The sequence below is a fragment of the Malus sylvestris genome, chromosome 7 (assembly GCF_916048215.2).
Source record: "Malus sylvestris chromosome 7, drMalSylv7.2, whole genome shotgun sequence".
NCBI lineage: Eukaryota > Viridiplantae > Streptophyta > Magnoliopsida > Rosales > Rosaceae > Malus > Malus sylvestris.
In genome coordinates this window covers 7851812-7861926 of record NC_062266.1, presented here as the reverse complement: position 1 = coordinate 7861926, position 10115 = coordinate 7851812, and the positions used below count along the sequence as shown (strand labels likewise).

Sequence of the window (10115 nt, the reverse complement as noted above, 5' to 3'; positions counted from 1 at the left end):
ATCAAAGTCCCTGACATTAATGTAATAATGTAAGTTACTATAGTTTTTAAATTAAAAATTAAAAATTGAAATTTGTATTTGTTTATATTCATGAGATTTTAAATAAAATCCATAATTTGTGAGATTAAAAATAATAAAATATAAAGTATTCTCTCTATTATATTGTGTGTGTGTATGTAAATATTCCCTCAATATATATATATATATATATATATATATATATATGTAAATATAGGTACATTCAAAATTAACAAAAAAAAAAATATTGTACCAAAACAAAACATGGGTACATTCTTCAAAACCACAGGAGAAAAAAAGATATTAGACTTAATAATATTAGTAAATTTCTTCGATTAAACTTGAAATGGATACATTCTCAAAATTTACGAAAAAGAATGTACCCATATAAATTTAAAAATTGATTAAAATTTTTTGAATGGATTTTATATTGAAAAATTGGTTCATTTTATATTAAAAAATGATACATTTTACATATAACAAATTTGTACATTTAAGAATGGATACATTTAAGATTAAAAAAATTGAAAATTATATGAATGGGTACATTTAAGATTAAAAAAATTGAAAATTATATGAATGGGTACATTTAAGATTAAAAAATTGAGAACCTTTTTATAAAAAACTAATGGGTACAAACTTATTCTAATTTTTTTTATTTATTTTGGAAATGTTTGAATTGAAAATTAATTAGAAGTTTAATAGAGGTTTGAGTATTAAAACCCTAAATCAATTACTAATTTTTATTTTAAAAAATTATGTAATAAACATATGTAAATTCATTATCATATTAATACTAGAGACTTCAATCAAAATTTGAAAACTAATAAAATCTTAGTCAATAAACAATATTAACTAGACATCGGATACTAATTTTTCCTTTTGCAAAATATGATTTAAAGCATTACTCTTATCCAAGCCACACTAAACTATTTCAGAAGATCAGACAGTTACTCTGACCTACACATCCTAGGCAAAATGTGTACCGCCACAACTTGCAGCATCGGCGGCGGCTCCACCACCCAAATCCTCGGCTGCGGCGCCACCACATCCACCACCGCAATCCTTTTCTCGTTCGCACAAACCACACAAACTCTCCCTCTCCCTGCACAAACTTGTTCAGCCTCTCTTAACACATCCGACTCCACCACCATTTCCCAGCAGTCGTTCTCATCATCATACTTGCTCAGCACGCCTGTACTCTCATCCACCACATACATCACATCATGATCATGATCATCGTCGTCGTCGTCATTGATGGATGCAGCAGCAGGCCCATTCCAACCACCAATCATGCCTTGAGGCATGTCTTGCCATGTGTCATTTTCCACGTCATAAACAGCTCCTTCTTTTCTTGCATTGCCCTTCACATTCACCATCCAAAGCTTCCCTCTATACCCAATTGCTTCCACAGCCTCCCTACTAAACCTCCCATCTTTCAACCCCGCCTTCTTAACCCATGATGAAGATGCCTCCTTCTTCTTATTCATGTCCCACTCCTCCATAGACCTCGCCACGTCGCCTCTGTAATTTGATCCAATCCCACTTGCAACGTAGACTTTTCCCCCTACTGTCCCCGTCGCACACCACCGGCGAGGCTCTGCTAGCGGAGGGCCAAATGACCATTGGTTGGACAATGGTCGGAAGACGAGAGGACGAGGCAGTGCTGGAGTGAAATTGTAATTAGTGGCTGCGACGAGGACAAGACTGCCAGAGACGGATAGTGATTGGATGGGGATTTTTCGGGAGAGGAAGGAAGGGTGGCGGCGGAGGAGGTGAAGAGGAGGGTCTGAAGGAGGTGGAGGGAGAGATGTCCAATTGTTTGATAGGGGATCTAGTGAGTAGAACTCAATTGATGAATTGCAGTTGTGGGGAGGTGGAGGGGAGAGAATGGCATAGAGAGCGTAGAAAGGAGGGAATGAAGGAGAGTAAATGAGGCGCCGCCATGAACGGCAAACAAAGTAGAGAGTTGAAGGTTGGATCCTTGTAAGGCAGAGCTGTGCAAGGTGGTTGGGTAAGCCTGGCAACAACAAACACTCGTTGGAAGAGTTCTGTGTGTTTTTGTTGCGTTTTGGTTTTGGTATGTCTTGATCCATGGCCTTATTGTTTAGTGTGAGATGAGAGATGCGAGAAGCACTTTTTTTCTCTCTCTAGTATAGATAGTATGGTGGTTTTTAGACGGGCTTGGGTGTATGGAAAGCTTGTGCCTTTTTATCCTCACGTGGGTTCATTTCATCTTCTGTGTTAAGTATTAAGTGGCTCCATGTGTGCAAATTGATATGTGGAGTTTTGGTGCTTTGGATTGCATCGATAGCCAACATAAAGACAGCAATTAATATGCATGTATTTTATTGTATTTCAAATTTGAGTACAATCTGGGAGACCACAAATTTATACCATCTTGATGTATTATATAACATGGCATATGATTCAGACAATCATTAGTTAATAAGATGAATTCGTTTGATTAATTTATCATGTCCACGTCACTTGTCATACCATGAATACGGTACAAAAATATGATCTAGTTAACATTTTTTTTTAATTAAGATTTATAAGATAAGAAAATTGTGACACCAAATGAAAATATCTATAATGAATGTGCCAATTTTCTAAATAATAATAATGATAATAATGAATATGTGGCTTATCTCAACTTGTTTGCTCATTTAAATTCTTTTTTATAGTTTAGTAGTATTCATTTTCATTTATAAGTTAGTCTTGCGTCGACTCTTATTAATGACGAGTTCGATGTCCAATTATGATTAACATGTACCAACACAATTTATTCTCAAATTCATAAAATTATAATTCTAGCGTTATTTTAACACAATTCATGTTATCACTAGTATAGGGCTATACTAGTGAGTTGTATCAAGAAGCCAGAATTCACATTATAACTAGTATAGTTTTTGAATTTTTTTTATGTTTCTTCATTAGTTCAAACTATTCAGTAATATGAAAAATGAACGGGTAGAATTGAATTGAATTTTTTTTCTCCTTACTTGCCAATTTAATTGATAAAAAGCAGGACTACGCAGTATCACGGACTTTGAAGACATACCCTTTTTAGCGAGTTGTTAACTTGTTATGCAAAGTATATTTTCTTTACTGATTGTTATATACAACTTCATTGTTGATGTTGGAATTTTGTTTTGGCAAAACTCTCGTGTAATTTTTTTTGAACAAACAATAATCATCATATTAAAATTTCTCTTGTCAAGTTAAGCTAAGCACTAAATATAATTTTATTTACAATTAAGTGTTTAGTTTTTAAATATTCGAATAGATAAGTACATAGATTATTAGAATCAAAACTAAAACCCTAGGGCATCATTTAATGTATACGATTAGCTTGACTTGGACAAATCACTAACTTCAATAAATATTGAATAAAAATATTGATGTCAACTTGCATATTTCCTTCAAATCCCTACGCAAAAATAGTAGGATTGAGAAAGATGAATTTTCTTTGTAACTTCTTCATCTTCTAATGTATTTATTGTCCAAGCTAAACTAATCCTAAGCTGTTTCCCAAAAAAAAAAAAAAAAACAACTAATCCTAGGCTTCAACCGAGGCATATAATTATTAAACACGAAGTAGATTCATGAACCTAAAGCCCTTACCTAAATTCGAAACCGGCAAGTTGCTGAAGCAACTTGTAAAATAAAACGAAGATTGGTCATCTTGTTCTCTTTTGTGAGACAAAAGGGCCAAAGTCCGACTTTTGCTGAGCGAAGCCGAATAGTAAATACGACAACCGCATTAAGATTTTCCGAGTTTTTTACAATAAACAATTGCGTCACCCAGTGTGCTAAATCAGGGGCTTTAAGTAGTTTCCGGGGATTTTTGGAAAGTTTCGAATGGATTTTAGTTAAAAAGAGAAGAATGATGCCGACTAAAAATCGGACTGCAGAAGTACAAAGCATGATAAATGAACAAAGTTAAAATAAGGCCTTAAAATAATGTAAAATAAATGTACAAAGTTGTGTGTAGTGTAACGGTGGTGTCATGTGCCAACAATAAAAATCATATTAACTCTAAAAATTACAAAATTTATGTGGCACGCAAGCCGGGTAATTATAAGTTACTTACATCATTCTTGTGAATACGGGCATGCCAACTCGTCACTGAGCTTAGTCGGACAAGTAGAATAATTGTGGCAATTGTATCGAATGCGTTGTTAGATTACGATTGAGGAATGAATACCTCTCAGCCTAGGGTTCTAGAACCTGAAAATAAGGTTGCTTAATTTATCGTGAAGTTCAGGATCTTGTGCACTAGGGTTTGACCACTTCAACTATATTCGTGAGAATATAAGTGCGTTGAATCGGTATTAGGCTGTAGGGGCAAATGTACCCAAATGAGGTGACTGTCTTTATAATGAACTTGGTTCGACCATCCAAAAGACGAACTATTAAGTACACTTCAAAGTAACTGATCCTAGAACACCTCACTTCACTAAGGCTAATGAAGTGACTTCTTTAGGTGAAAGAATCAAGAACTCTTTGCCGACCGAGACTTGGTTAGATAACCAACCAACCAGAAGCAGTATTGTTTACTTGTCCAAACTGAAGGTGTTTCTGAATCGTCTGGTTCTACGGCTCCAGTGTCGTTTACTTATCCAAACTAAAGGTGTCACTGATTGTCAACACAATGTTTACTTATCCAAAATGAAGATGTTTTAATGTTGGGCACTTCTAGGCCCACAAAATGGTGTAAACCGAGAAAGAGGCCACAAAAAGCCCAAAGTGAGATTAAAGACCAAAGAATGTTATAGAGCCTAAGGCCCAAAAGGTATAAAGAAAGGCGTTCCGAGCCCTAAGATCGATCGTCTACCATCCCAATTTGACGAGGCTTCAGGAGCAGGTCTACTCAGACATCGATTGAGCCATGTGGCGACTCGCAATCGAAAGCAAGTGTCATACCCTGATCTCAACATACGTCCAGGATTGACATGTGACGTCACCAAGTATCCATATATCCAACAAACCCCACCTCCGGGATATGTACAAAGCATAATTCAAGATTCGAATTGGGTAGAAATTTTCGTATACTTTATGGCTGCATTTAACATCCTCGTTAAATTGCTTACGTACCCTAATGGAAAGGCATAACATTCCTAAATCAATCATTAGAACTTGACAAGCACGAAATTACTATACTCATGGCTACATAACAACCCACATAACAATCAAGATTTCCAATTCATCCATCATAAATCACTATGTTTCAACTTAATATCGCAATCCATAGCATGTAACATATCAAAGAACCAATGAAACACAATATTATTCTCTAGCCACATTGGTCAACTAATCTGATCGTAATAATAACAATCATATCCAACATCATTCCACAATCACTCCAATGTCGTTTACATATCAATTCACGAAATTTAATAAAGGAATTCAACATAATTCCCTACTTGGATTCCAAGTAATAACATGATAAATCCAATTTACAAACACAATGTCTACTGTGAACAATTCCTATTCACTCGAATCTAAGGGCCGGACTAACTTTATCGAAGTAAGTAAGAGTAGGGATTCCAGACCACTCAACGGAATCTAACTAAACTATGGTCGCCTATTTCAAATGTACCAAGTACAACTAATCCTCATCACCCCTAGAATGCGTATGGTCCCCCATCGCGGATATACCAAGCAGAACCATAGGCATAATCTCATCATGCAGGCAGTGATCACCCATCACGGATATACCAAGCATGATCACCCCTGAATACATATGGTCCCCCATCGCGGATATACCAAGCAGGACCACATCCTAACTTTAGGTAGTGATCTCCTATTGTGGATATACCAAGCATGACCACATCCAAACTGTAGGTAGTGATCACCCATCACAAATATACCAAGCATGATCACTCCTAGAATGTGTATGGTCTCCCATTGCGGATATACCAAGCAAAACCATATGCATAGTCTAATATCGTAGGTAGTGATCACCCATCACGGATATACCAAGTATGATCACCCCTAACAGTCCCCCATCGCGGATATACCAAGCATGATCACTCTTAGAATGCGTATGGCCCTCCATCTCGGATATACCAAGCAGAACCATAAGCATAGTCTAATCGTGTAGGCTGTGATCACCTATCGCGGATATACCAAGCAGGACTATCCAAGTACGATTGCTACATGGTGCAATAAATTCAACACACAACCTACCTATACCTCAACCCCTATGAGTTACAATGTAGTCATCTTCACCATCAACTTCTCATGGTCACCAACTAATATCTCACACAAGCATATAAGTTCTACAGAATACATCTAATAGGATTCTAGGATCACATTGTCATAACATTTATCATTCACATTATTAAGAAGATAAATAAACACATATATATCACAATATGACATCCCATACACGTAAACTTATACGTATATATATCTGGGATAATCCACTAACCAATATAGACCCACTAAGCCCTACATAGTCTCTAGTAATACATATTTTAATATTTAAGAGCCTATTGACCAAAAGTCAAGTCTCTGTCAAAGGTGGGGTCCACAACCCTATACAAGTCAATCTGGAACATCCGCCATGGATTTCCTATCTGTAACTTCCCAAGGGTCTCATTTATCTTCTAGAATAATATTCTAAAATTTCTGAACAATCCAACGATCGAATCTCCGCTAATTGCTAGAATTAGGTTGCTATCAACGTTTGGTTTTACAAACTTAGAAATTCAATTTAGGAAGATTCATATGTTGGATTTCCAATCCATCAATTCTTATGGCACTCAAATATTACGTACTATAACGTGTTAAGGTTTGGTGACGATCCAACGGTCAAATCATCGAATCATAAATGGTCAAGTGGTGTAATATTCCATACTAGGTTCAAACTATCAAACTATATCAAATGGTTATCAAATTTGAAATAAGAACATCAAATTTAACTTAAAAAGGCAGCATCGGCCCACTGGTCACGCGCCACCGCACGCACCGCTGCGGGTGGCAGTTTCCGACGAACGGAAACCCCAAATTCCGACCAACACTAAAATTCACCAAATTTTGTAAAAATGTAGAACTAAAGGAGAGGAACATTTTTCATACTTGGGCCGAAGCCTAGTTCGGTCGGGAAGTGGTTGAAAAATTCCTCGAAAAGTCGGAAACCCCGAAAAGGGTAAGCTTTGATTCATCACCAAGACAAACTCTGACGCCTCATCCAATGCTTGGGCCTTGTTCCTGAGGTTGAGGGGAGCCTATTGGTGGTGGTAATTGGCTGAGTTAGCTTCACGATTTGCGAATCGTCATTGTAAACCCACACGCACCACCTTCCGTTTTTCCCCAAAACTACCACTAAATTCCTTCTAATTTTGGGTGGAAATGGAATAAGGAAGGCTAGGGAGTTGTTTCCAAGTGGCTATTTGCCTCAATTCGCCATGAAACACCGTGAATGCCATCGGGTTGGGTCAGCGACTACACGGTTTTCCCATTTTCCTCTTCTCTCATTTCCCCTCATTTCTCTTTTCTAACTGGTCAATTTCTTTCCTCTCCCCGTTCTGATTGGCTGAGCCCTCTCCCCTCATCTCCTTTCCTTTTTTCTCCATCACAGCCTCACATGTGGCTTCATCCCAGCCAGTGAAGAAAATATCGATAATATCGGTGAAATATCGCCGATATTATCGTTTTTTTAGGGGTCCGATATTTTTTTAACTATCCAAATTGTTTTCGTCAAAATATCACGATATTATTGATAATATCAATAATATCGCGATATTTTCGAAACTATCACGATATTTTGGCATTGTTCAAATCGGAGAAGAACGCCGAAGCAAATTAACCGAATCCCTAAATCCCCAAATTCGATTTCAAAGCAAATGAACTGAATCCCTAAATCCCCAAATTCGAATTCAAAGCAAATGAACTGAATCCCTAATTCCTAAATCCCTAAAATCGAATTCAGTACAAAAATGGTGCAACATGCAGAAAATTCGAAATCTGTACAAAAATTAAATTACAAGCCGAGAAGAATATGGTAGTAGGAGCCTGGGAACGTCGTCTTCCTCACGAATCCAAGACGGCTGGGACAACGTCGTGCTCCTCACCGACGACTACGATGAATTTCGGTCCATCGTCCGGTGTCCGCTGCCTCCACTCAGTTTCTCCACAACCGTTGATTTGCGATGACGCGACAGTTACGACTCGACGACTGGGACTAACGACAGGGCTTCTCCATGGAACAAGGTGCTTTAGAAGGCGGTTATGGAGTGGTGTCGACGGCTGGGTTTAGGGCGGGTGAGATGGGAGGAGCAGAGGGAGACGCGGACGAGGAGGATCGAGAGATGGATCGAGATTCGAGAGATGATGTCTGTGTGTGTGTGTGGAAGAACTGGAGAAGGGGGAAGGGAGAAGACTGAGAACAATTACAGGAAGGGAGAAGACTCAGAGAGAGAAGAGAGAGAAGGAAGGATCGAGACGATTCGAGAGAGAATGAAGGATTGAGGATGTGTGTGTGTGTGTGTGTGGCACACGGTTTTGGCACACGGTTTTGTATGAAACCATGGTTGTGTGTGTGTGTGTGTGTGTGTGTGTGTGTGAATGAAGGATTGAGGATGTGTGTGTGTGTGTGTGTGGCACACGGTTTTGTATGAAACCATGGTTGTGTGTGTGTGTGTGTGTGTGTGTGTGTATGGTTATGTGTGTGTGTGTGTGTGTGTGTATGGTTATGGTTATGTGTGTGTGTGTGTGTGTATGGTTATGTGTGTGTGTGTGTTATCCGAGAGAAAAAGAAAAAAACTTTGAGGGTGTGTGTGTGTGGCACACGGTTTTGTATGAAAGAATTGGAAGTGACTTTGCACAGAAGAACCAAATATTCTGTCAGAGAAGAACCAAAAAATCTGCTTACTTTATCTTCTTCTCCACGTGAAGACCAAATTCTGTCAGAGAAGAACCAAAAATGCAATGTACAAAGTGTAAAATATTGTACTAATTCATTATATATAAATGATTATGGTGTGTTTAGACCTCTTTCATTAATTACTACATATTTTCTACACACACAATGTTTGTCAGCTCGCTATATAATCAACTTGATAATGTTAAATCCATCATGCAATGCATTTCCTTCCAATTTTTTGTGATAAACTAATAGATAATTGACTAAATAAACATCCTGCAAAGTTTCAATAAAAATTTCCAAGTTTTTCTTACAATTTCCGTGGTTTCCATGTAATTTTTATCGATATCGATATTATCCCGATATTTCCATCGATATTTCCGTGTTTTCGGACTACCTATATTTCCGATATTACCGATATTTTCTTCCTTGATCCCAGCCATTCATGCTCCAACAAATCTGGAGCCTTCCAAATTTAATAATTAAAGGACATTTTGCCCTTGTCTTTGTTTGTTAATAACTCATTCGTTATAACTCCAATTTACGCCCACGTGTTCATATCAACACGTACTCTCCAGATATGCTAAGAAATCTGAAAAATTATGAAAATATCAAGTACGTCCACAAAGAATCTCGTTTAACACAATAGGGGCAATTTCATCCTTTTACTTATCCAATAAAATTTTATACGCTGTAAATATAAACATGTCAAAACTATGAATATGAATACTACATATGAGATATGTAATTTTAAATAGTGAAATCCGGGAACGAGATTTCACAACAGGGGCCTAGGATAGGCCTTAAAGGTGGTCGAGTTTGACACGCCTCGATCCTGGTGTTGAGGCATATCCGTATCAGTAGCTTCGAGTCCTCCTCTCAGTGTTGGACCCCTTTCTTTATAATCCCACTTTTGTATAATATTCCTTCCGCTTATAATCTTAATTAGTTGTATGCTCTGAATATGTTCATGCATTCTCATATTTTTAATATTTACGTTACATATTTTTATTTACATTTGTTTCTTTTCGACACAAATTGCAGGCATCTTGTACATGCTTTTAGCAGAAGCATGGTAGATTGGCTTTCGTCACCCTCGAATGTTGGCCAGCACGTGCCCATCCTGGTGATTTGGAGGATACTGGGATCGGAGCGTGTCAGGGTTGCTGCTCCAAGAGGTAAGGTTGGATAACCAAGGTCGAGCAAGTCGCTCGACATGCAT

At 37.6% G+C, this 10115-nt stretch overlaps 1 protein-coding gene across 1 annotated transcript; it reads right to left on the bottom strand.

Annotated features, from left to right (window-relative positions):
• Positions 1-832: 832 nt before the first annotated feature.
• LOC126628060 (F-box/kelch-repeat protein SKIP25-like) lies at positions 833-2188 on the bottom strand. Its single transcript, XM_050297648.1, has one exon. It carries the CDS (start codon positions 2112-2114, stop codon positions 969-971), a length of 1146 nt encoding a protein of 381 aa, XP_050153605.1. The 5' UTR covers positions 2115-2188; the 3' UTR covers positions 833-968.
• Between the last annotated feature and the right edge of the window lie 7927 nt (positions 2189-10115).